General features: G+C 42.4%; 1 protein-coding gene across 2 annotated transcripts; it reads right to left on the bottom strand.

The window, feature by feature from the left end:
• Positions 1-4389: 4389 nt before the first annotated feature.
• ECHDC3 (enoyl-CoA hydratase domain containing 3) lies at positions 4390-13600 on the bottom strand. Of its 2 annotated transcripts, none has more exons than XM_075764431.1 (5): positions 13254-13600; positions 13016-13137; positions 10663-10760; positions 7359-7559; positions 4390-4881 (listed from the first exon to the last, which is right to left on the bottom strand). In XM_075764431.1, exons 1-5 carry the CDS (start codon positions 13382-13384, stop codon positions 4552-4554), a joined length of 882 nt encoding a protein of 293 aa, XP_075620546.1. In that variant the 5' UTR covers positions 13385-13600; the 3' UTR covers positions 4390-4551. The 2 variants fall into 2 exon arrangements, with proteins under 2 accessions (XP_075620546.1, XP_075620470.1); XM_075764355.1 differs by having other exon boundaries at positions 7359-7562; positions 13254-13489.
• Between the last annotated feature and the right edge of the window lie 13606 nt (positions 13601-27206).

The following is a 27206-nucleotide window of genomic DNA, read 5'->3' as shown; positions in this document are numbered from 1 at the left end:
CTAAGGCCTGCACAGACTGAGCTCAGTGGCTGGATAGTTCACTACATGCATACTGGCAATTCCTTGCTTGCATTTTCTCGACCAGTTTCCTGCTGTTCTTGTGTACATGAATAAAAAACATGTCCCTGTTTGTCATTTGCAGTGATAAGCTGCATCCTAGAAGCTGTACACAGATGGAGTTGTACTTAGTTTACAGAGAAGGCTGAGTATATGCCACATGCTATTAGGGCCACTTGAAACTAGGCTAATTACCTGGCAGACATCGCTGCAGAGCAGATTCTTTAATAAAAATGAATGGGGTGACAAGGGATAGACTCCTTGCTATTTTGGGACAAACTGTCTCCTCAGGCAGCAGATAGCCACAGCGGTGAGGCTCCCAATCTATCATTTGGTTTGCTGTTTCTTGGCTGTGCAACTTAATTAATAATTCTGGAACCGGTCTGTTTCCCAGGAATAGCCTGCAAATCTGTTAAATTAAACAATAAAGGCAGATGTAGGCAAAATTAAAAATCCCACATAAATCAGAAATGAAAAATTATGTTGCTTTGTCAATCCACAGGGGCCAGCACAGGAATGTTCTAAAACTTTCTGAAGTTTTTCTGTCTAGTGGCTCAAGCAAGAGGGGAATATTCCTGTGGATGCCACCATTTCTGGAACTGATGATTATTAATTACATAATTACTTTATTGTGCGAAATAGTAAAAATACTGTGAAAACTGAGTTAAAACATATTCATGTTTTTTCTCTTCAAGATCTGAAAGTACAACACAAACAATTGCCATACCTGTGAACTGGACTGAAAAAGACCACAAGCCTAGAAAAGCAGCATTCTTAAGGATCTGAACTCAGTTGTCCAGAGCGCTGTGCTTCCACTTCCGTGGATTTGAACTGTGAAGAAGCTTGAGCCATTGTGGTGTTTGGTCTTTTACAGGAAAAGCCAAGGATAAGGTAACACTCCTCCCCTCTGCCTATCGTATAAACAACGAGGACACCATTTTTGGTAGTTAAATTCTCCTCCCATCACCATTTTGTCTTACTTAAGTATGCCTGTTCTTATCTTTTCGTGGCACTTCCATTGTTAGTCTGCTCATAGCGAATAACGCTAAGGACACCTATAAGTCTTTGTAATATTAGTGTCTTATGAGGCCATTCAAATTCAATGAATCCATGGGCAGAAATAAGATGACCAGAATTGGATTTCATTGCAGTATGACTATTTCAAATGAAGTAATTATTCTTTAAAAATGCAGGTTATTTTTTTCTTCAAAAATTATAACCAGGAGTTAACAATAATGCCAAACCCCATCTTTTGTAGATGGCAATCAATCGTGGAAGGGGAATTTCTAAATATCAGAAAGAATGTGCTCATCCAAACTATCACTCATGTTTTAAGATGGCCAGTGAAACCATTTTATTACTGCAGTTAGTTGGAAGGAGCACTATTCTGCAAAAATCAGATAATGTACTTATTTCTAAAAGCCTGGAACAAAAGAGCCAGTAGAGATTTGCTGAGTAGTTGCAAGATAGCCATTAAATATAAATATTTTTAAAAACAATTTACTCCTTCCTAATGCTTTTAGAGCAGCACGTGGGAACAGAGTCTAAGTGCAGCATCTTACTGCATTAAAAAGGACACGATGAAGGTTATTTGGCTCCAGATTTAACCCTTCTATCTCTTAACTGCTCACAACAGTTCCTAACCTGTATAAACTATGTGAGTTTATACAAAACTTACCCATCTTTCCTACTGGTAACAATAAAAGTTTGTCTTTTTAAAACAACTATTCCCAATGATCCACATTTTCCACATTCCTATAGAAACAAACTATTTCAAATGGTGAATTCAAGTTTAAGTTTCCATTCTTCAAACTAAAAATTGCAGCAGAACTGGAAATTTTTTTCATCCTGAGTATGCATTGTAGATGGAAAAGAGGATTGCTTTGTAGGGCTGTATACATATAAGTGATATGAATATTTATATCACTGGTTTGAGTTAAAATGTGTAGGCCAGTTAGAAAGAAGAGAGGCTGATTTTTGCTCCGAACTATCCAGGTCTTGCTCCAGTATAAGGAATAAGAGAATTTAATTCTGCTGTCAGGAAGCAAAGTGTCCTTCAACCCCTTGATCCCAGCAGCGCACCTGACAGAGGGCAGCCCATTGCTACTATGTGGGAGGCAGACTGACTGAACCATGACAACATCTCTCGTAACAGGGGCGCAACGACAAGGCAGACACTAACAACAACGGCCTTTGCAAGGCAGCCCCTCATGCTTAGATTGTTCTGAAGCAGACCTGCAGCAACTGCATTGGATAGCATTGCCCTGGGCTTCCTCCAGCTCCATACAGCACCTTCACGGCCCAAAGACAAAAGTGTTGACTTTTCGTTGCGGCAGTTTTTCAGTTCAAAGTGCCCGAAATAACAGAGCGGCCTGCCAGAAGGGTGTTTTTTAGCATGGTGTTGAGGATGCTCAGGAATGTTAGGCAAGGCCTATGGGATAGTATCGGGGCACTGTGAAGGGCAGAGCGAGCCAAAGCTGGTGTGGACTCATTCATACCGTCTAGAAGTAATTGATCCCTGGAGAGAACTGTCCCAGGACTTTACTGGGTATCATCTGATTCACGCCAGAGGAGAACTGAGGAATGAACTAACAGTTGTACAGACAGGGAATCAAGGACACAGGAGCAAACATACCTCAAAAAGGTCCTTCTTTATTCATGATGCTTCCACATTTGAAGTTTTAGTAGCTGTAGGTAGGATTCATCTGATCTAACTTAAGACATCTAAGTCTGAACTAAACACTTTAGGCTACTTTTACTGTCAACAAAGAAAAAAAGGCTAAAAATCACTATCCATATAGTGATTCACTTGGTCTTTCTTAGATGCCTGTTTAAGAATGAAATGCATGAGCCTTCAGGATCTGGCTATATGGAACTTCAGAAAAAATGTCTTTGCTGAGAGGCCATCCCATGTTGATCACCATGGATTGATACCGAGGCTCATATCATTCAGTATCATCATCAATAATACATCCTCAGCAAATTTGCAGATGTTGTGAAATAGGGGGAATGGCTGACATACCAAATGGCCCAGCTTCAATCCAGAAGAACCAGAATCTGAGGAGAAATGCAAGGTTCTGCACCTGAGGAAGAATAACCCCAAGCACCAGTACAGGCTAGGAGGTGACTGGGAGAGCAGTCCTGCTGAACCGAGGCTTACAGTGGATACCCAACTGAATACGAGCCAACAGTGCACTCTCATCACAAAGATGACAAAATGCATACTGAGCAATAGTGACTGGCTGAACGCGGCCAGCAGATGGAGGGAATATTTTGTTCTCCTCTGCTCAGCACTGGTGAGGCCATATTTGGAATACAGTCCAGTTTTGGCACTGCCAGTACAAAAGGGATGTAGAGAAACTAGAATTGGTCCACTGGAGGGCTAACAAGCCTGGAGAACATGACCTACAAGGAATGTGGAGGAAGCTGGACTTGTTCAGCCTGGCACAGAGGAGTCTGAGTGTGGTCTAACTGCAGCCTGTGACTGTCTCAAGAGAGTTACAAAGACAACAGTGCTGAAGTTTTCTCAATGTCAGTTAATGTAACAATGGGCAAAGGCCAAAAACCTGATGCTTCGAGGCTCAGACTGGACATTTTTGTTTTCATCGGGAGGGTTGCACAGCACTGTGACAGATTACCCAGAGGAGCAGCTGAATCCCTGTTGTTGGAGGTCGTAAAGACCGTAAATCCATGGCTGAACCGCTCCAGTGTTGGTAAAAGCCCAGCTTTGAGCACAAGGATGAATTTTCCAACTAACACATCTAAGATTCTGTGATAAACAGAAGACACACAGCCTGAAAAGTACAGCTGGGTCAAAACACTGCCAGGTGAGAATCTCTGCTGAAGCCCACAGGCAGGGGCTTTCACAGTGTGATGTTTTGAAACCCCCAAGCCATGCTCAGCCTTACTGGAGTCAACAGCAAAATTCTCTAGAGCTGGGAGAAGTGCTTGAACTGATGGTGGAAAAACAGGATTTGCTGAGGGAGACAAACTAGTAATACATACAGTTCATAAGCAGCTGTATTCATAAGGAGCAATGGGCTATTGTTACAGGTTTCTGTCTGTAACAAATGAACAGTATTGGAATCCATTATGATATGTGCTACCATCATCTCTGGAAGGCATCCAAGCCCTTGAATTCTCTGTTAATAACAACAAACAGAAATTCTCATCCAGAACTAGGGGGACAGGTACTGAACAGGGTGATCTGGGCTGTCTCCCAAGTCCCTGTGATTCCCTAAGTAACCTGGGACATATTAAACTGATTTTTGCAGCACAGAGTTCCCTCTAAAACCATAGATTAAATTCACTGCTGAAAAAACCCATTCGGTATTATTTTTCTCAACATTTATTATTTACTTAGAATAAATTTATTGTGTCTTTGGCATATGCAAGAAGAGAAATTTAACTTTCAGTAAGAAAAAAAATATAGTTCCCAAAGGCAACTGCGTGTAGAATCATAAAGCACAGCTAAGGTTAGCTTAGAGACAAGATTCATTTCTTCTCATCCTGAGAGTGTGACCAGACAGGCTTACGTTTTTGAATAAAGGCTTCAATACCCTCCTGCCCATCTCTCAAAGTCAAATTGTCTACCATGACCTGAGTAGTCATTTTGTAAGCAGTATCAAGGTCCTGTGCCATCTGTCTGTAAAAGGTGGCTTTTCCCAGTGCCAGGATGGATTTGCTGCTTTCGCATATCTTCTGAGAGATTTTCATGGTCTCTTCTTCCAGCTTGTCTTCTGGTACCACCTTGCTGACAAGCCCGTGCATTAATGCTTCTTGAGCAGAAAGAGGTTGACCTGTGAAAAGCATCTCTAATGCAACCTGAACAAGAAAAAATATTGTATTAAGTCAATTCAACTGCCTTACTGCTTTGGTTTGTTTGGGGAATTTCAGCTTCCTCCTTCAAGTACAAGTTACTCTTTTGACAAACATAAGATTTACTAAGGAACCTGAAGGTGCACAAGTCCATGGGACCTGATGAGATGCATCTGCAAGTCCTGAGGGAACGGGTGGATGAAGTTGCTAAGCCACTATCCATCATATTTGAGAGGCTGTGGCAGTCCAGTGAAGTTCCCACTGACTGGAAAAGGGGAAACATAACCCCCATTTTTAAGAAGGGAAAAAAGGAAGACCTGGGGAACTACAGGCAGCTCACTCTCACCTCTGTGCCTGGCAAGATCATGGAGCAGATCCTCCTGGAAACTATGCTAAGGCAGATGGAAAATAAAGAGGTGAATGCTGACAGCCAACATGGCTTCACTAAGGGGAAATCATGCCTGACAAATCTGGTGGCTTTCTACGAGGGGTTATAGCATCTGTGGACAAGGGAACACCAACTGACATCATCTACCTGGACTTGTCCAAAGCATTTGACACTGTCCCACATGAGATCCTTGTCTCTGAATTGGAGAGACATGGATTTCATGGATGGACCACACAGTGGATAAGGAATTGGCTGGATGGTCACACTCAAAAGAGTTGCGGTTGACAGCTCAGTGTCCGAGTGGAGACCAGTGATGAGTGGTGTTTCAGTACCTAAAGGGGCCTACAAGAAAGGTAGAGAAGGACTGTTTACAAGGGCATGGAGTGACAGGACAAGGAGGAATGGCCTTAAGCTTAAGCTGAAGGAGGGGAGATTTAGATTAAATATTAGGAAGAAAATCTTCCCTGTGAGGGTGGTGAGGCACTGGCACAGGTTGCCCAGAGAAGCTGTGGATGCCCCATCCCTGGAAGTGTTCAAGGCCAGGTTGGATGGGGCTTTGGGCAACGTGGTCTAGTGGAGGGTGTCCCTGCCCATGGCACAGGGGGGTTGGAACTGGATGGTGTTTGAGGTCCCTTCCAACCCAAACCAGTTTGTGATTCTATGATTTAAATTTTTTGGCCTCTTAAACTGCTAAAGAAGTATTAAGAGGTTTCAGCAAAGAGAAGGACTAAGTCTAAAGCTGGCCTTTTTTCAAACCTGCCCACCGACTGCATCTGTCATGGGCTGACACCTCTGGGTTTCTTTCCAAGAGCCCAGAATCTCTAGTGATTGCAGTAGGAATTAAGAGAGATGTGGATGGTCCACAATGTCAAATGACTGAACTCGGTATTTTAAGCTAGGTCTATAACAACAAATAAAGACTTAAGTCAATGTGTAATTTTTGAAAATACCTGCCTTAGTTTAAGGTTGGTCGGAGTTTTTTAAAATATGTCCCCCCCGGTAGCTGCATCTATTTCAGTCTCCCGGTGCTTCCAGCATCTTGTACTTGAGGTTTCAAATTAAAAAATCCCCCAAATATTCAGTGAGTATTCAATATTATACATCAATCACAATTTTTTTCCATGACTCCTGATGCAATTGACCAAACACCTGAATCATAAGAGTTGATTATTCTCTTTAGTATCTTTCCTCTGGTAGCTACAAACAATGGCAACTTTTCATTTGATAAAAGGTAAAAATCAGCAATCCTGAGAACTGTAGGGAATATTCTTGCTAGTTTGAAAAATGGCACAGAGAAAAATATATCCCACACATTTTAAAAAGGTAATCATAAACCCCAGAAATACTAATTCAGAAACAGTCATAACAGTGCACAACAGCACACTTGAAAAAAACTCCACAGACTATATTTAAACATGATGGCCTTACAGAAGGGAAATTTAAAGTTGAGGCTTTTATCCAGCAATTGTGGACTTGTGCAGTTAAGTCCTTGCATCTCAGTAGAGCCCTGCTGGGCTTGGAGAGTCTGTCTGCATGAATCCAACTGGGTCAGAACTTAAAATTTCTTTTCTCAGTTATGGAGGGTTTACAGATTTACTGTTGCTTATGGTGTGAGAGATGTGTAGTCACAATCAGTAGGGAATAAAGGAGCAAAAAAGTATAGGAGGGTTTTAGATGCTATTTAAAGCATCTTGATCTACACATAGGCAGATCATGCTGGCAGTGAAATGTCACTGCCTGGCAAGAATTGATACCTCAGTGGGACCGATATCCTGAACTTGCAGGGGTTTCCTCATCAGGGGAGAATATCATTGTCTGAAGCACAGACAGGAAAGGAAAGGGATCGCTGAGCTTGTGTGCTGCAGGTATGAGTTCCTGCTGGTTGGAATTGTATCATAGGAAGCTGCTTTCCCTAAACAGAGTTCATCCCTTTATTATTTTTCCCAGTCCAAAGAGTTATTAAGATGTCTTTTGCAATTAAGTATTTTGGATGTTGTATGGGAGGAAAATAAAGTTTAGGCAATGGAACTAAAACTCCTAACATAGGAACCTACTTCTTGCAGAATTACAAAGAGTATCTGGGAGGGAAACCTACCTTTCTTGGAAGAGATCTGCCCAAGGCCACACCTGGTGTGGAGCAGAACAGTCCAATGTTTACTCCAGGAGTAGCAAATTGAGATTTCTCACTCGCCACTGCAATGTCACAGCTTGCCACAAGCTGACAGCCTGCTGCTGTAGCCAAGCCATTTACTTTGGCAATCACCGGTACTGGAAGTTTCTGGATTAAAGTCATAACCTGCTTGCAGAAAAGAAAGGGGTCAGTTAGTCCCTGAAATGTAAGCAGTGGCTGTTCTAAAACTTGCAATTGCTTCACACACCTGATGCGTGCATTTTTCAGCTTTATTAATTGGACTTCAGTAAAAGAAGCGAGCTCTCTGCAAAACCTGTTTTAATGCATAAGACCACTGCTGTTCCAGTAGCTGCCCAGTTATAGCATGAGTTGGTCCTGTGAACTCCAGTGGAAATGGAAAACAGGAGAATAAAAGGCAGAAACACTTATTATCAGATCTGCCTCTGCACTGCAGGTCTACTGTTCCTGGCTGAGGGAAGATGTATATCCAAGACATATCATGTGCCCCATAATAGAAAACTGACTCAATAAAAATCTCTGTCCTGAGAAATTAAACCAGCCTGTTGCTGGTGTCTGCATGATCTCCAGCTTGGGTTGATCTCACCCAAACACAATCACTGGATGTCTTTCTAGGCTTTCTCTGCATTCCAGGGAGAGACTTACCTGCCAGGAAACAAATTTTCCTACTTGATTAGATGTAAGATGGGAAAATACACTCAATCTCTCATTCCCTCTCTCTCTCTCTCTCTCTCAGGCTGGACATCCAACTTCAGATAGCTAAAGTTAAGAAAGATGAATTTGTCTTAACTTTCCTAACTGAGATTCTCCTTCCATACAGGGGGGATCAACAAAATCACTTAATTTTAATGCCTGAAGATAGAAAATCCTAGTTAAAGTATTACAGACATCTGGATTAAAAAAATAAAATCTCATATTAGCACAGTGTAGCAAAATAACAAATTTTCGTTTGCTACCCATTTCTCCAGTAAATGAAGTCTTGCAAATTTTATGTTGCTTAGGTAAAATGACCTACATTCAGTTTTGAATTTGATCAGTGTTTGTCTCTCTTCTTCTTTGTTTAAAAACAATTTTTCAGTGGATCTCAAGAAGCAGACAACAAAAGAGTAACAATACATGCATGTGTGCAGACAAACAACTACAGGGTACTCTTGAGGTTATAAAAATTCAAAGTCAACTGCTTCTCTGAAAAAAAAAAAAAAAAACTCAGGTACTTATGGTTTTGTATTTGAAAAGCCTCTGGAGAAGTGAAATTCTCAGCTGGCTCAAACTTGTATGTGGAGAGTGCTTAGTTCTCAGATTATAGAGTCTTGCTGACATTGTTATGTGCATGGGGAAACAGAGGTATAGCAGCTGAGATGATTTGCTGAAGATTACCAGGCATAGACAGATGTAGATGCCAAGGCTCCTGAAAACCAGTCCAATGCTCTGGACCCCCTAGTCCACAATGCTGTAGGTGTGTCAACTAGGGTAGGATCCATTCTACTTAAGTACTGAAATTTAGGAAGACACAATCTCATTTTGGAAGCCCTCAAAAGTAGCTTTTTCTATTGACCAAAAAAAAAGCAAAACTCAATTATTCTACCAGACAACTAAAATTTAGATATTAATTAGGATCCTACATAAAGCCTAAATTAATTTCTCTATTTCTGTTTGCCTGTAAAGTGCCAATATTATTTAACAGCAAGAGCTTCTTCCTCCACAGGGATAATAGTGAGTTGTGATTTATGAGAAACTTAAATCCCTTTAGGATATTCAGATAGAGAGTTTAAAGCACTTACCACTACCATGAACATCAGAAAAGGGATCACTTCAACTGTCATTTCATCTCTTACATTTAATTTCTTCCTGAACTTGCTTTGCCAATTTCACAGAAGCATTTAGGTCGGCAGTGACCTCTTGAGATCATGGAGTCCAGCCCCCCTACTGAAGCTCAGGTAGAGCAGGTTGTCCAGGACTGTGTCCCAGTTTTTAATATCTCCCTATCTCTGAATTTCAGGGGCTTGGGAATATTCATCTGAAATTGGGATAGCATTTTTTATTCGTAATAATGTTCCCTTACTAAACTCACTATCACTAGGGCACTATTCTCACAAAGAAAGCTAGGCTTGTTTTTAACTCTAAATGCTGACATTCTGTTGGGGGTTTTTTGCTATTTCTCTTTATTAATCAAAGTTAAGCTTGCTATACTACTCATTAATCCTGAATATAGCCACAGTGCTAGTTATACACACAGGACAATTTAAATTCCTCTGGTCCTTAAAGTGAGAAATTTACCGACTCTGGATTTCATGCTGTATGGAATAAGTTTCACATTTTTTCTGCCTGATCTTTCCTATTCTGTGACCCAGAAGCTGCATGGTTCAGTTTTCCACTGACTGTAACAGACTGGTATTCTGCCCTGCAACTGCAATATTAATATTAAACTACTGGCTAATATTAAACTATTGGCTACTAACCTATTGGACCTTGGCTCCTTTCAGATGAAGAGACTAACGTGTCATTCAGTCATATCTGTGCTTACCGCTTTGTGATCAGCACACCCAGATGAAATCCAGGCAAAGCTGCCAGGCTGATTCCTTCGTATTACACTGAAGACCTTTCAGGGGTAACTGTCACACATGGCTTTTACAGCATTTGTTAAATATGGGCTTGACAATGTGTATAGAGATCGTTATTACTGGAGGAACTAGAACAAAAGGTTTCAAATTACTTGCTGTGGTCACACTGAGCAGGATTAGGGGACAAATTCTAGTGCTGCTACAGTCAAGGGAGTTTTGCCATTCTCTCCAAGACACGTATGGGTCTGCTGACTGGACAACCAGTGAGTCAGATCTTACTGCCATACTGTCTACTTGATCTTTAAGCTGGTCTCGAGTTTTTAGCTAGATGCTGTGAAAGAACATTTGATCACGAGTGGTTTGAAGGTGGTCATTCCTAGGTTTCTAGGAAAGACATTGCCCAAATACTCAGCAGCAAGGAACACTGGCTAAACTAAGGAACCATACCCATTGTAGGAGACTTGTACATTGGCATTCTAGCCCTTTTATTTGCATGTAGAGAAATCCAGGGAAAACATAATTTCACCAGGATCAGGTATTAAAATGGCAGAGCAGCAAAAAGCAAGGAATCTGGAGCAACAGTCTGTGCTTTAGCTAGCAGATGGGCAATGCTGTGCCTCCTTAAACCAGTATCATTGCTTGCTCCTAATATGAGGCTAAAGGGGTGGCATCTAAGAAGAACTGCTTACCTCTGCACATATTTCAAATACTTGGGAATGATACTTCACATCATCTTCACTTGACAATTCCTTTAAATCATGGCCGGAACAAAACACAGGTCCTTCAGCTGCAAAGAATTCCAGGAAAAGTCAGTCTGAATTAATCAAAAAACCAGGGGCAACGGCATATCAATGCCGCAATTAAAGGCACAGAGGTGTCAATGGTGAAAAACAAGGAGCCTGGGGAGGGAGTTTTACACAGAGTTCTGAAATACTGCCTGCTGGGCTTTGTAACAACTTTAAATTGCCACAATGCAACATTTAACCACAGTAAGACATTTTTAAAGACCTACTTTTACTTCCATTCCAAGTTAACTCAGTTAAAAATAGGGCACTTCACACCTCTGAGCCCAGTTTCTTGTAAGGATACCCTACTAAACAGCTCCTTGGTAAAATGTAAAGTAGCCAGCTGGAGGAGGATGGAGTGCTCTGCTCTCAGACTAACAGATACAGTTATTCCCTACTGATTGAACCCAGCATTAATGATTAACTTTTGCTAAATAAGCATCAAGATTTTTGTGTCATGGCATTCAAGGCCACAATGGAAAAAAAAAACCAAACCAAAACAAAAAAACCCAGGTTGCTCTGCTAGAGGAGATCCAGAAGGGTCGCTGGGGCATCTTTTCCTCCACCACTAAAACTGTCATCTAGAGAATCCCAAAAGCACGTCTGGGGTTTGGGCAGCAAAAGAGTGGGTTGCTGCGGACCTAAGTTTTGGATTTGCTTGCCTCCAGTGTCAGCTAAGATCCAAACACCCTTTATGGGTACACTACCTTTACAACAGTTTTCCTTTGTCATGAGGGTATCTGCTGTAAGAATAAACCAACTTTATGCTTCTGAGTCCTTCAGAACTTCTCAGATATTTGTATAGACGTGACATTTCCAGCTACAACTATGCAGGCACACCCTTACCTATGCATTTGTTTCTTATGGACCAGATTAGTGTGGCACATTCTATCCAGAAATAACCACACAGTTAACATCAGTCAGCTCATGGGATCACCAATATATACCTGGGAATTAATCACATCTGCGTTTGTGCCTCACTGAAGAAGAATCCCCTGCAAAGTCTGTGTCAAAGACTCAAAGCGTTCCCTGAGAAGTCTTTTATTTTGTTGAGATTTCTCCTTTCAGCAAGGGAATTGGAAATCAACAGGAAAATGCAATTTCTTTTTAAACTAAAACAAAAAAATGAAATTAAATCATGCTCACAAACTCCCAGACTGCTGTATTCCCAAAGAAGAACCTGAAGTGTTTCACAAAATTTGTAACTGCTGTTTGAAACATTGTATATACATATTTAAACTCACCCCTGAGAGGTTAGCTTACTTCCACACATACAGACACTGTTTTCCTCTATGTACAGGAAACAACAGCATTCTAAACTAATAAACCTGTTTTTCCAAGATGTTTGAAAGGGGGGCAGGGGAAGATTACCTTAAAATAGCAGAGGAAAAAAAGATGGCTTAAGAACAGCTCAAGTTTCATTAGCTTTAAGAACTCTACAGGTTAATACCTAAATGGAAGAAAACTCTAATAGGCTCTGAGAGATAATGTTTTATATCTGCAGGTTACGGGCGACTGCAGTATCGATATTATGGTCTCTCCTTCATCGGAGAGTTTTAAAAACAGTTTTGAGAAATGAGTGGCAAAGATAAGGAGGCTGATCTGGCTTAGGGCCCAGGAACGGAGCACACAGTTTGAAGAAACCTTGTGAGCCATTTACACCCATCTATACCTGCCTCCAAAGTCAACAAGAGTCTGACCCCAGCTCAGCCTGCATGAAAACCTCTATCTGGGAATGTTATTTCTGTGGTCTGATATTAGAACCTGGCTTTTTTTCTGTTTAAAGTATTCTTTACATACAGTTTTTAAAACAGTTATTTCATCTATTGATTGTTTTTACAAAGGGAAAAAGCTCATCGGCTCTGTAAACATGCTGCACAACCTGACTGAAACACTGACATTTTGAAACGTGTTTCTTCTTAGACATGTTAACTGTCAACAAAACCACAAGAAACCCCAAGTCAATTGTTAATGCAGTGTTCAAGACTGAGGAGTTAAGTCAGAGTGGAAATTGGGATGGGTGGGGAAGAACAGGGCGAGAGCAGGGTCTGAGGGGTGAAGGCACCTGTGGGACGCCCTGCACGTTCCTGCCCAGCTGTGCCGAAAACTACACGCAGGTCCCTTCCCATCCCATTTTCTGTAATTCCGTGAGAGGTTTTGGGTTAAACTCCGTATTATCCCATTTCTGCTTCTTCCCTCGCCCCTCCTTTCTCTTCTGTCGGCCTGAAATGACGAAATACCTGAAGTGACGAAATACCTGAAATGACGATAACTCGGAGGTCTTTGCTTTTGACGTCGTGCAGCAGGTCCTCCCTGAGGCACTGCAGCATGGAGAGGGACAGGGCGTTTCTCTTCCTCGGGTTGTTCAAGATAATGTTTCTGTGGAAACCATTAAACACAAGGAGAGTTACTATTTCAAAAAGCATTCAGAGCCTCCGGGACGGGCCCGCAGCGGTGCCTCCCTCCTCTGCCCCCACCCCCGGCCGCCGCCTCACCGGACGCCCTCCGCCTGCCGCCGCACCGTCAGCTTCTCCGGCGGGGACGGCCGCCCGGCTCCCGCCGCCGCGGCGCTGCTGAAGGCCGCGGCCAAGGGCCTCCTCAGCCGCCACAGCCCGGCGGAGGCCATGGCTGCCGGGCGGGCGGTGCGGGCGGCTCCTAGTCTCCCCCCTCCCCTAGGCCGGCGGCCTGCCGCTCGCCCTGAGCTGGAGCCGCGGCCTCTGGCGGGCTCGGGGCCGGGCCGCCGCGGGGCGGTGCTCGCTCGGGCGGCGCTGCGGGGGGAGGACGGCCCGTGTCGGCTCCCAAGGCGGTGAATGCTGCCGGGGGACAGACTCCACCGACACAAGCCTTCTTGGGGATCTTGGAGGGGTACTAGAAGTGTTGACTTCCGCTATAATTTCCTCAGCTTCCACTGAGTATTTGCATCTAGGACCACGGGACGGAGATCAGGACCGTGCCGAGAAAACTTGTTGGTGACGCCGAGTGGGGATGTATCACCCACGGAAAGGACAAAGATCACTTTGGGGCTGGGGGTAACCGGTGTGGGATGAAATTCAGTACTACAAGGTTTGGGGAGATACACTTGGGAACCAATAAGATCATCATTTATTCAGTGGGAGCTCATCATTTGGAAATGGTTGTGGAGAAGACCTTGGGTATCTTAATGGGTTCCACAGAGTCAGTCTGCAATCTGTATGATGCGTCCAAGAAACAAAAAGACAAACGTGACCTTAAAATTCAAGTGTGATTTTAAAATTAAAAGTATTTCAGGGACATACAGGTACATTCGCAGCTCATCTTGATTATTGCTTCTGGTCATCCATGTTCAGGAAGCCAAAGAGGGGCAGAGAGAGCAGACACAGCATAGAATGGAGACTCATGAGGGACGAGAGGAGCGTTGTTCCTTGATCTAGCAAAACAAATATCAAAGGCCTTATGCCTGCAATCTCTAGAGGACAGGCACTTTGCAATCTGAGAAGGCAAAAAGCTATGTAAGATGGAGGACTGTAGCAACTGGGTATGCACTGAACGTTAACATCTTTGAGCCAGAAATGGAGCAGAGTTACTGCCACCAGAGGAGTGAGAGTGTGGAACAGCCCTGCCGTAGAAGTCACATGGATAAAATCTGTTTGGTTTCTTTATTTTCTTTAAAGAGGGAGCTCAGGAGGCTTCTAAAAGGGGTTATATGATATTTCTGCCTCAGTTACCAGAGGGATGGATCTGGGGAGCTGTGTCCCTCTCCATCTGTGTTTCTGCTGAACCCCAAAGCTCTCCTTTGCCAGCTACTGGTACGATGAATAGTAAATCTTTTTGTAAATAGTAAAAAAGTAAGTAGTTTGAGAGATGCACAACTCTCTGCAGACCCCAATTACTCAAAACAACTCTTCCAGAAAATGTCACTTTGCAATATAACCTCTCACATTTCTTTCATTATTCTGTTCTCTGCTTACTTGCAAGAGCAATGAGCCCTCTTTCTTCACACCTGGCTCAGGCAGTCTCCTGGGAGAGCAGCAGCTGTGCGGACGAGGCAGCTAGCGAACAATCTTGTCTGCCGTGAGATGCTGACGGGCCCAAAGACCAAGCAGTGGTTTTCAAGGAGATACAGGGTGTTCCAGTCATGATTCCCTGTTCTTCCGTTATCACACCTACTCATTGTGTATCCTTTCATCAATGCTAGAGGAAAGTGTGAGCAATTTGTTTTATGCACATTGTTGTTTGTGCTCCATTTTCTGGCTGAGCAGTGGGTACCCTAAAATAAAACAGATGTATGTTGAGCATATGTTCCTTGTAAATGTAAATCTGTGTTTCTGCTTCCTGATCTCCCCATTCTTGTGAGTTCTTGCAAAGTATTTGTAGGTTCCCAAATGTGTCTCTGGTTCTTATCAGTGTCTGTTGAACCTCTGCAGCTTCTTCTGACCGTTGTGATTGGGGCTTTTCAGTTCTGAGCATCAGCCTCATAAAAGAACCACCTGAATTTTGTGCTTAATAATATACTTACTTACACAGGTAGTAACAGCTTAGTGTGGGGATGCACTTTCTGCTTACTGATTTTATATTGCCTAAGACAATGACCTGTCAGATGACTGGGCTTTGTGTAACAGCAACAGGAGGTTTACGGACATTTTAAAGCATTGAAGGACACTGATGGGCCTGGGAGCCGGGCCTGCACTGGGCTTTCCCCACCTGCCCATTTTCATTTCCTCATGGTTGGTTGTATTTCATGGTCATTCACTGAAAAGTTCTTCCAAAATTTACTTTTAATATCTAGTAGGAATCTGTGGAAAAAAAAAAAAAAGCCCATTTAGAAGAAAACGAGATCTTCTGAAATAGATGACAGCAGTTTTCAAAGTCCCTGCTTGGCGTGACAAAGACCAGCACACTGAGAGCACGACGTGTGTGCTAGCTCTGGGAGGAGTTCTCAGGCCCCTGCTACTCTGACCAGTGAGCTCTTTCATGCTTGTGAATTGCAATCTATTTTTTTTTTCTTCAAGTTCCTTCTCTTTCTCCATCTTCTTGTCCTTTCTCTGTCCACCTCCAAGGAAAGAATTTTATTTGGCCATCTCCAAAAAGCTTCTTTTTAATACAGTGTTTCCACTGTAAATTCCACTCCACCCTGGAAATTCTGTTCTTTTTCACTTTGATTGACAACCTCATGTTTCCTTTCACACTCGCCCTTGTTACAGATTTTTTTTTTTTGGCTGCAGTTTCCCCAATGCATTAAACAGATTTGCTGCTGCCTTCTCTGAGAAAGTGTTGAAAAAAACCCCAAACTTTTCCAATTTCAGACAACTTTCCTTTTTATAGCATTCCCTAGCAGCATTGTGGTTACGGCTGAGCTCACGCTTCCAACTGGAGAAAACTAGGAGCCAGGATTGCAAGTACCAGATGGGGCTTTTCTAACCTTTAGCTGTATTGATCCTTCATATAAAATAAAAAGGAGATGATAAGGGACATAACACAACTTCATCGTTAGATCATTATAGAACTTTCAGGGTATCACACTGTGCTGGGAAAAGATGTTTTGAAGTTCAAGTGTGCTTAGCTGCTCTAAAGCACTTTGGTGTCCCTGTTCTAATGTCGCTAGATAACATGTATGGACAGTGAAGACAGTATACAGGATCCCCTTCTCTATGAAGCACAAGTATTTATTTGTGTCTTTATTTCCCTGGCGTTCAAGGAGCCCAGGTGGGACACGCACCTTGCAGGAGTACCTGCTGCACGCCAATGGTCAGGATCATCCCAGGGCAAAGGCAGACCTTGTTGGGATGAGGCTGAACTGTAAACCACATGTACACACATATGTAAATGAGTAAATATATACATAAAGATGCTTCTACCTATTAATTGGGATGCTGTGATGAAAAAATGGAACTATTTTATGGAACGTGAGACAGGCATATCCCCAGCTGAGTTCCATGCAAATTATTTCTCGTGAAACGTTGGCATTCCCAGAGGATCTTGTGACTTGATGTCCAACACTACTGAAGGCATTAAAATCCCGCTGGGAGCCAGAGGGGTTCAGCATCTTTAAAACTCAAGGACTGCTTAATTCTGGTCAGACGCACAGTAGGTCCAGGATAACGGGAAGAGCACCCAGGCCAAGGAAAAGAATTCATTTTCCTGCTTTGTGAATTCTGCTAGCAAAGGGACAGATTAGTGCATTTCTCTGACGTGGAACCCTCTGGGACTAAGGGTCTGCCTAAAGAAAAGATGAAAAAAAGATTTTGCGTATTTATTCCTTTTTAGCCAAAGGACTCTGACCTGAGGCCTAACACTACATGATGGGTGCTGCCCATGTACCATTCCTTACTGCAGCCTTAGACAATTCCTGTTTTCTATACTGATGTTCAGATGGAAATAGCACAGAAACTTCAGGGCAATACTCACTTAGGCTGGGACTTTCTAGGGGCATGACGTGAAGGGCTCTTTATTCTGCCCGCTCCTGGAATTCATATGACTTTGCTACCTAACCTTCCTTGGGTCCTAGCCTTGTCATTCAGGGTTTTTTTCATTTGAAAATAGATATTCTGATTTATGTTAGTCACAGGAAGACATGCCATGTATCAGTCCTCTCTTTAGAAAGAGGGGCTTCTTTCTAGTAATTTGAAATCAGTTAAAGAGTTTATATATATATATATATATATATATATATAAAATCAGACCATCACTATATCAGACTATCAGAAAAGCTTAGTCTGTACCCTAAGAGAAAGTGATTTTTTTACATTATTGATTATTCTACGAAAAGAAAGGACTTAAATCTAGTTTTAACTCCATGACTGCCATTGATATTTTGTAATAAGCTGTGAACCTGGCTCACCTCCTGCCACTCCATTCAGGCCCGGATCAGGGCCTTACCTGGCAATACTGTAATGACATTTAGCGTTCCATCGGCAAACAAGCTGTTGTCCCACAAAGCTCCTGGTGTCATCACTGCTGCCATTTTTTGCAATTACCGCTCAGAGCTTTCTCCGTCACGGTGTGGCAGCACTGCTCCACGCAATGGATGGCACGCATTTTCCCTTCAGCTCCAGAACCGGGCAAATGATCAAAGCCCTTTTGTCCCCAGACCCATCCCTGTTCCTCTTTACTTGCTGTTTTTCTCTTATCCTCCCCACACTCCTTTTTCATCCTTCACTGTCCTCAGAGGTTTTCAAGCGATTCATATTTCCCTGGCTTTAGCATTAAATTTTTCATAGGTGCCTTCCAATTACGAGATTCCTAAAGATGCGAATAATGATCAGAATTATGAAATATATGGTAGGATATAACAGGCTTGGAAAAAAGGTGGTATTCATTCCTGTCCTCAGAGTATCTAACCTTAGGTTCCCAATTTAGATACTTAATCCTGCGAGGCTCCCTGCACAATGAACAGAGACGCGTGTTCCTCCGCAGGGCTGCTCCAAGTGTCTTAAATTAGATGCTGCTCCGGGTGCCTGCGCAGGCTGCCCGCTTCTCTGTGTGGGGGACCAAGGGGAACCGTCAGGTGGATCTCACAGATGGTGGGAACGTTTCCCTCACCCACACAGAAGCTACAAATGCTGCTCTCAGCCCAGGGACCTACCTTGCTGGAGGAACGGAGTACTGGAATCCTCTCAGCCTGATGATCCTCTGACTGTATCCCAGGATTCACTCTCAGAGGTCAGTGTCTGTCTGCTGTGGTTACAACTGAGAACCTTGCTGTGAAATATACGGGAAGTTGTAGCTGCTGTTTGGGGCCAAGAGGAAAAAAATTGCCTAAAATTGGTACTCTCCATACTTGGGAACGGCCACTGTCGTTGCATGGCTTTGCTCCAAGCCGTGTCTGCAAATGACAATTCTCACCACAAAATTACACCCTCTTCCCACCTTGTCCCTGCCTCTGCGAATAACTTTTCCATAGCAAAATATGTTGAATTTTATGGACTCTTCCAGTTCACCTGTTCCCTGCCCTTTGGCCCATTTTCAGCTTATTTCATTTTCTTTCATCCTTTTTCTTTTCACCCCGTAACAACCACCAGAGCCATCATATCATAACTGGAGAAAATATTAATTTATTTTCAATTAAATAGGATTTTTATCCAATAAGAATACCAGAATCTTACAAATAAGCACGAGTTTTACAGGAAAATAGGAGAACGACAGAATTTTAATAGTTAACGATTCCTTGGTACCATTGAAGTCAGAAGGTCCACGGGGATAACACTGATAAAATCTACCTCGAGTAGAAAAGTTAACACAGTCACAGAAAAAATCAGTTCAGTTTGGAGCTGAAGCCAGGTATGTCGATACCAGGCTGGGGCAAGAGGAGAAGGAAGCTTTCAGGTGTCCTCAGGTGAAACATTTCTTGCAAGGGGCTTGATGCAGAACACTGCTTGTTACTGGGTTGTCAGTGACTTAGGTATTGTAATATTGTACATCTTAGTTATCTCACTTTACATCTTATCTCCCCTGTGCTGTGTCGAATGTGGCAGGACAAGGAATCACCAGTGAAGTTGCCAACTGCTCGTGTGTCTGTTCTTCCCCTGTCCAGGGGGATCACCGGGCAGGAGCCCAGCTCAGCCTGTAAGCCCCACTGCTCTCACGGCACCCTTGTATCCTGTCAGGGCCACACACATTAAATTTACAGGGTGTTGGCACTAACAGCAGAGCGATGGCCTGATTCAACTCAGCTGTCCGATATTGTGGAGAAACATCCTGTAACTCTCTGTGTCAAAGTGCTTGTGGTTCCTGTTTCCAGGCAGAGGAAATATTAACACGTAATGAGCAAAGACAATTATTCTGTAGTTAGGGAATACTAACCCACAAGTTCAAAGGGGCATTTTATAATAAAGATTATTTTAGTTTTGAAGGGAAAAAAGTAAATAAGGTTCAGGGAATTATGTCTGCCAGTCACCCAGATCTGTCAAGGACGTTGGAAAAGATGTTAAAAGTTGCAGGAAAATTATTGCTGAGGAGAACAAAAAGACAGAAACGAATGCTTCCTATGAGGAAAAGGCTGCAGCGCAAGTTCAGTGATCAGCTGTGACCAGCGAATCGGCATGCGTGTGCCAATGGACGTGCATTACTCAGAGCCAGACCCATCCTTGGCTCTCGCCCTGCGAGGAGTAACGGGCCACGGAAGGAAGCTGCGACAGTGTGTTTGTGTGTGTGCCAGACGCAGGCACTGTAAGAGATGGGGTTCTACGTGAGGGGAACTTCAGGTTACTGTCACAGTGCGTGACTGAATTAAAACTTGCGGAAAACAGTCCTTACCCATTCTGTAATTGAAGAAATAACTCGTGCTGCCACATCCTTAACACTCTGGGTCTCTCTCTCCTGCACCGTAGCTCCAGGCCTCCCTGTCATCCTCTCCATTAACTGGGCAGGATGCGCTATGGTGTGAGGCGTGCAGGGTGCTGGCAGGTCACACGTGACAGATGACTGCCCGGTGAGCGCTCCAGCTTCTCTCTTATTACAGGCCATAATGTGGGTCTCTAGGCTCTGTCCAGCCATCGGTGTTCTTAAGAGAGCTGGATACTTAAGATCACCAAGAACCCCAACCTGCTGTCAAATGTAGCAGGAGACAAAGCGTGTGATCATATCTCCAAAGGAAACAGGCTAAAATAACCTCTGTGATAACATTAATCCCCTACATTTAAAATTACACCATTGTTTTCACGAAGAATAGCCTCCTGCGCAACAGCAATGCTACAGCAAACTAGAGATTTTCATTGCTCTGTAACTTTTATTGAGAGCTGAGCTGATTAGTATTGGAAAGATTCATAATATGGCAACGGACTTATCAATATCAATGAACATTTTAATGAACTAATCACATTAGTGAATTTTTAGAGTTCCATTTATTTTAAACAGCCAACTGACTAGTTTATCTTTGGTTTTATTTTCACTTTTTCATTCCACTTGTATTTGGGCTTCACAAGACAGCAGGAGAGATGCGTGCACCCTGATTTCCCCCTCTCGTCTCATCAGAGGCAAGGAAACCAAATGCTTCCTCAATTTATATCCTACTTAATCCCACTGACATTAATTTACTTAAATCTGGGTACATTATTTCTCCAATTAGATCTGTACAGTATGCAAAATATGAGGGTTTAGCTAGGTCTCTTTAAAATAATGTAGTTTAATATATCACTTATTTTAAAACATGGCTACCTGCATTTCTCCTTCATCAGTATTTCTGTGCTTTGTTCTGGAGGCCAAAAAAGACCATTTCTAGCTAGTAATTTATTTAAATTCCACTTCTTTTTGATATCTTCTTGTTTCAGGAGTACCTTTTGTGCTTGGCACATTCAGCTCTACAAACCTGGGCACCTCAACTGATACTACTATACTCGGCAGGAACCTCCAGGGAGATGAAGAGCATACGTTTGGAAATCTGAGGTAAACGAAATACAATTACATGAATTAATTGTGGCTGTGAAGTTTTTCAAGTTCTTCATGTTTTTCACGAGCATACAGATTTGGTTGTTGACAGTGGCATGAAGTTTCATTTGCATTGCTGAGGATGGAAGAGTGTCTGACTTTGCAAGCCAGCTGAATGTCCGTCCTGTTTGAAGTTGATGGCTGGATTCTTACGGACTTCACTGGCACCAGGTTTTCATCCGCAGGCTTTCTGGACCTGCCACAGCAATTCTCAAGCACTGACGCTAGGGACAACTCATGACAGTTCATGAAGAGGGACTAGTCATGAAAGCTGGCGAGGGACTGTTTACAAGGGCAAGTGGTGATAAGACAAGGGCTAATGGCGTTAAGCTGGAGGAGGGGAGATTTAGACTAAATATTAGGAAGAAATTCTTCCCTGTGAGGGTGGTGAGACACTGGCACAGGTTGCCCAGAGAAGCTGTGGATGCCCCATCCCTGGAAGTGTTCAAGGCCAGGCTGGATGGGGCTTTGGGCAACGTGGTCTAGTGGAGGGTGTCCCTGCCCATGGCAGGGGGGTTGGAATTAGATGGGCTCTAAGGTCCCTTCCAACCCAAACCAGTCTGTGATTCTGTGATCTTATGATCAGGTTTACTTTCCGCTTTTGGATATGCAGTGCTAATAATGTCTGTGCAGTCCCAGAGCCACAACAGTACAAAATGGGATTCAGACAGCACCTTGGCTCCCCAGTGCTCCCAAAATTCCAGAGCGGTGTTAAGTACATGATTGCACAGCTTTTTGATAGTAGAAGACCAACTACTTTTCTTCAGTGTACATTAATTAGTTGTCTAGGTCTGGATCAATCTATAGAAGTGAAATTACAGGGACATTAGGAAGGTAAATCATGTCTATTACACGAGTGCCTAAGGCTGAGAAAGTATGAGGCTCCCCCCCCCAAGACACTGTACTCCCTGCTCCAGAAAAGCTCAGAGCTGGAGAAAAGCAGCTTAATGTGTATGTAAAAGTGAAGGTTGCAATTTGATAGCAAGCATGTAGGTTATGCAGTATCAGTGATGCAAAACTAGTTACGAAAATACAAATGGAAAGAAAAGAGAAAGGAGAAGAGATACTGAAAAGAGGACCGTTGGAGCTGCAGTGTCAGGCGGGGAGTGAGGCTGATGTAAAGAGATTTTGCACACAGGGACTGGAACAACCAACCAGCGAACATGGGCAAAAGTCGAGCTGGAACCGCAGAATGGCTCTGGGGGTGGCCGTCACTCCTGCCTCGGCAGCTGCTCTCACGGCTTGATTTTTCCCCATCTGAGACCTGGTTTCGCCAGAAATGGGGACTGCTGTCATTTTAGATGTGAGCCAGAACATCTATTGTTTATTTTTTTCTCCTTTTGAACTTTCTTTTTAAGCAGACGTAAGGAATGAAACACATAGCGTACCTGGAGGAATGTTTGCAGTAATGTGTTGAAAATATTGGCCCAGATCTTCCTATTCAGGAACTAAAGCTAGGTATCCACAAGCTAAATTGGAGCAACTCTAATGCTGGTTTTAAATTAAATCTGGCTGCTCACAGCCTCATTGATCACGTGACATAAAAACAGAGATGTTTTGATGTCCCCTTGTTTCTTCACTACGTCAGCTCTAGGCCTCCTCAGGATTTGTCCTCCACTGAGGGAGTTCTCCTGTAACACACTGAGTTGTCTGTTTGTTTCTTCCATCTGCTCCTATCTGCTACAGCAGGGATGAGAATTTATCTCGAGGAATCCCCATTTTCTTTTTATAGCTTTGCACTGATTCACCATGGGAAAGGGTTCAGGTATGAGGAATGTTACAGGTTGTGAACTATATCCTGCTCAGCTGTACACCTATAGCTTCCGCTCAGCAGTAAAAAAAGACTGACATGCATCCAAGAGGATAATTTGGTCCTGTTCCGGTTATTAGACTTGCATTACACTTGATATTACTCAGTCTTCTGGCTTTTGGAAGCCTGTTAGTATCATTAGGAGACTCTGTTACTCTTTGTAGGAAGAGGTAGGCTTTTGACGAAGAATAATTCTCCTCTCCATATCCTCAAGCCTACTGTTCCCCTTCCAGTTATGTCCAAACATGGCAGCTGGGACAAAAGAGCCAGTCTCCTTTCTTTGTATGGACAAGTAATTTGTAGCTGCATTCTATCCAAGATTCTGAATAAATCAAAAAGCGTGGGGTTTTTTTTTGACCTATTTCTTTGATCCAAACAATTCCTGTGCCCCAAAAGGAAATAAAACAATGTCTAATCCTGCAAAGAAAACAGTGAAGAACAAAATATTATTTAATACATACTTTATAAAGGTATTTGTACTCAGAAACTTTAGGTATGGCTGATCCAGCTGATGCAGTGGATGAGCCCATCTCAGTGTCCCTTCCAGTTATGTTTTCTATGATAATATGATTGGGAAGAGGATAATTATCAGCAATATCCAGTGTGAACACAGGAGCAGATTTGGAGTGCTGCCTGATTACAAGGTATTTGTCTAACACTCATCGTCATTGTACGAGAATGCTTTAATTAGCATTGAAAACATTTAGTTACATAGACCATCTCTAGCAAAAATAGACTGTGCGCCTGATGGTTTTTACACTGCATTAAATGCTAAGTATTTAGACCTACATGGCCACACAGTGTCATCACCTGAGAACACTAAAACCTATAAATCCCTGATTTTCATTTGTAACAGAAATACCAAGAATCATTAAGATTGTTAATGTATCAAGATTGATTTTGATGTTGAAATGACTGGAAGTATCAACCAGGCAGTGGATTTCAATGCAAGGTAAACATTTTCTTGTCAGTAAGGATGAATGATCAGTAAGTGTGTTTTATCCACTCAAAAATAGACAATCAGCTTATAATCATGAAGAGGACAAATGATCCTGATCTATTTCTACAAAGGCAGATCCTGTTCTGGCATCTGAACAGCTGAGTAGGAGGTATGTATATTTTTAAAGACAAGGCACCACACATACAAAGCAGATTCCTGTTTGGTTCTTACACTGGTTTAGATTCATCTCTAAATGCAGTTCAGATTATATTTTCCAAACCGTTCACTTCTCTTCATTTTGTTCATCAAAGTTATTCAAATCTGCATTTTAAACCTGTATTTCTACAGAGTTGACTGGAAGCAGCTTCATTTACCTAATGTAAAGGTTAGACTCAGCACGCAGATTAAGACACCTAAATTTAGGTGTCTGCACGTAGGGGTTTACATGTGAGCTAGCTGTCGTAGCTCCCATGGCCGTCAGAGGAGGCACCTACAGTTGGTTAGCTTGTTAGCGCTCACGATTCATCCACTATTGATCAGATCACCATTATCTGCAAGGCAAGCTTAGATACCTAACTCGCATCTTGAAGACACACATTGTTAGGTGTCAGGGGAGCTTAGAGTGTGATAAATCCAACCTACTCTAAGTGTCTGTTTTATAATGAGGTGAATCATGCCCTAAACTCCTTTGACTAGCCCTCCAGCAACCAGAATGGGAGCCTAAGCACCTGCTTTACATATAGGCACATACATTGTAGACACCTAAGGTTGAGTGAGATCAGTCCCACCCTAGGTGGCTACTAGATGATGAGGTCCTCTCGTCTCACTGCTTGCATGAAACAAGCAATGATTCCTTCTTCCATGGGAAAGGCCTGGGGGTGACTGATGCAGGACACAACATGGTTATGCTTTTCTATCTCAATGCAGATGTTCCAGAACAGAATTATCAAGAAAAGGCTGGTGCAGCTTGTGTGATAGATTTTCATGATCATATGGAAATTCTGGGATGTATTTTAAGTGACAAATCGTGTGTCATTTAATTAAGTGATACAGTGGATATGTTGGCCCTGCCAGAGGATTTCTAAACTCTTTGTACAGACTAATTTTAGTTGAGAGACAGTACAATGAACTTACTCCATTTTCTGTATTTTCCCAAATGCTGATTTCACCCTTTTTCTTAACTGAAGTGGGAGCAGCACCTTGTATTTTCCATCACCCCCCCTGCTTCTACTTAAAATTCAACTACGGGTCAAATCCTTGGCTGGAAAAAGTGTATAGAGACCAGGATCTGCCTTGTATAAAAAAGTTACAAAAACAGGATGTGTTTTATTTGACTGGAGTGAACTTAATAGTCAGGGGTCATTTTCATTTAAGACACATTTTTTCTCATGGTTTTCAAATGTATTTTGTTTCTTAAATGACAGCAAAAATAAAAAGCATTTTTTCTCAGCATTTTTCCTTAAGGATCTCAAGGCACTTTAGTGGCATTAATTTGTTAAACCTTGCAGTCTCCCTACATAGGGAATATATTATTGCTTGCGTTATCTGCTTTCTCAGTTTTCAGGCTTGTTTCCCTCCAGTAGGAGGGAAGACCCTGGGTGCTTTCCAATTTATAGTTATTCAGAGGAGAGAAAAAACATATACTTTTACGTAAAACTTACTTACTTATTTTTTTCTGTTACTTTGTCTTCCCAAACTGAAAACTTGGTAATGGGTCCTTCCTTTATTTCACTGGTATGCTATACTTTTCCCTTGTTTTTAACTACTCCCCAGCACGTCTCCGGTTTGCCCTGTTCCATTCATTCCCTCTGGAAGGGTTTTCAAGTTTTGAAAGTTCACTTCAGGAAGATTTCATAATAAGAACTTAAGGAAAATAATATAATCTGGCTTTAAAACACTTCCTTCCTCTGTTTTGCTGACAAATTACAACAATTCACAACACCATCTGGCCAGAAACTGGTACAGAACTTATTTCATTGTTTTAAATGTATTTGTTTCTTTTGGTTGTGGAGCATATAACATGAGGATTCCCTAGCTCCTGTTCTGTGATTGGACAGACTCAGACTACAACATGAGATCAAGATGTGCCCAATGTTTGGAATTGGGCTAGAAACAGCCTTGGCAAATGATCTGTAGTCTTAGAGTGAATTAGAACCTGAGTTGTGTGGTGGAGGGCAAAATGCAGGTCTGAATTTTGCAGCTTGATCCATTTTCTAAAATCAGAGGAAAATCTGAAGAGAAATCCACCTTCTCCTTGTAAAGCTCCTTAAGGTCAGAGATCAAATTCAAAATGAGAAAGGAATCTGTTTTCTGAATCCAGTTTTGACATAACTCAGGATAATGCAAACATAGCTGGACAAGAAGTTTTCATGAGCTTTCTACAATCCCAGTTTTGAGGAATCTCACAGAACAGTTTGGGAAGTTGTCCCAAGTCTAGGAAGAACAGCCTCCATTCTAAAACCTGAGTGACAAACTAAGCATAGAACGGTTCTGAATTTGATCACGCATGGATCAGGAGCTGTGGTGGTGATGTGGAGGGAAGCACTGCACCTGAGCCTCTCACCAGATCATTTGAAGCACTTAATGCAGGAGGTGAGCGAGACTACGGGGCTTTCTAGGTCCTCCCTCCAAGCAGGTTTGGAGCACGTGTGAATATCAGACTTTTAATACATAATTTGAGGCCTGATTCAGTGTGGTGCAATTTCAGTGAAACTACCTCTCCTTATCCTACAGCCAAAGTTAATTTAATTCACTTCTGTGTTTTTGAAAGACTGAAAATGAAGAATTACTCAAACCAGTCTCATGACTATGGATGTCCTTACAGCCCTTACCACAGTCAATGTTATGGTGTAAATGTACAGACCACTGAGCAACAGAGATTCACTGTCCATCCCACGAACAGACATTAATCTTCAGTGTCAGTGCTGCTTCAGCCACAACCTTGCTGACCAATGTCACGTTTGGTGTGGATTTTTTGATATAGATCTTTTGATCGCCAGCTTTTTCATATAAGTTGTGGCCAGATAATAAGAGGCAAAGGCTAGCTTCACATTAGTGACATAAGGGGTAAAGTTCTTATAATTTATTTTTAGTTCACCATTCTAGTCTTCAGATTTAGATTCTGCAAAGCAAACATTGCTGTACACCCAACACATGATATTCTTTCACATGTTGCCTCATTTACACATGCTCATGTAAATTCCATGTGAACTATAGCATATTGTAAAGCTGTGTCGTATTCTTTTAATGTTTAGACTGAAGGATTTCAAATGGAACCTAACATAATTAGATTACATG

This window comes from Balearica regulorum, chromosome 1 (genome assembly GCF_011004875.1).
Source record: "Balearica regulorum gibbericeps isolate bBalReg1 chromosome 1, bBalReg1.pri, whole genome shotgun sequence".
NCBI lineage: Eukaryota > Metazoa > Chordata > Aves > Gruiformes > Gruidae > Balearica > Balearica regulorum.
Note: the sequence above shows the minus strand (reverse complement) of the source record. Positions and strands in the feature narration are given on the sequence as shown.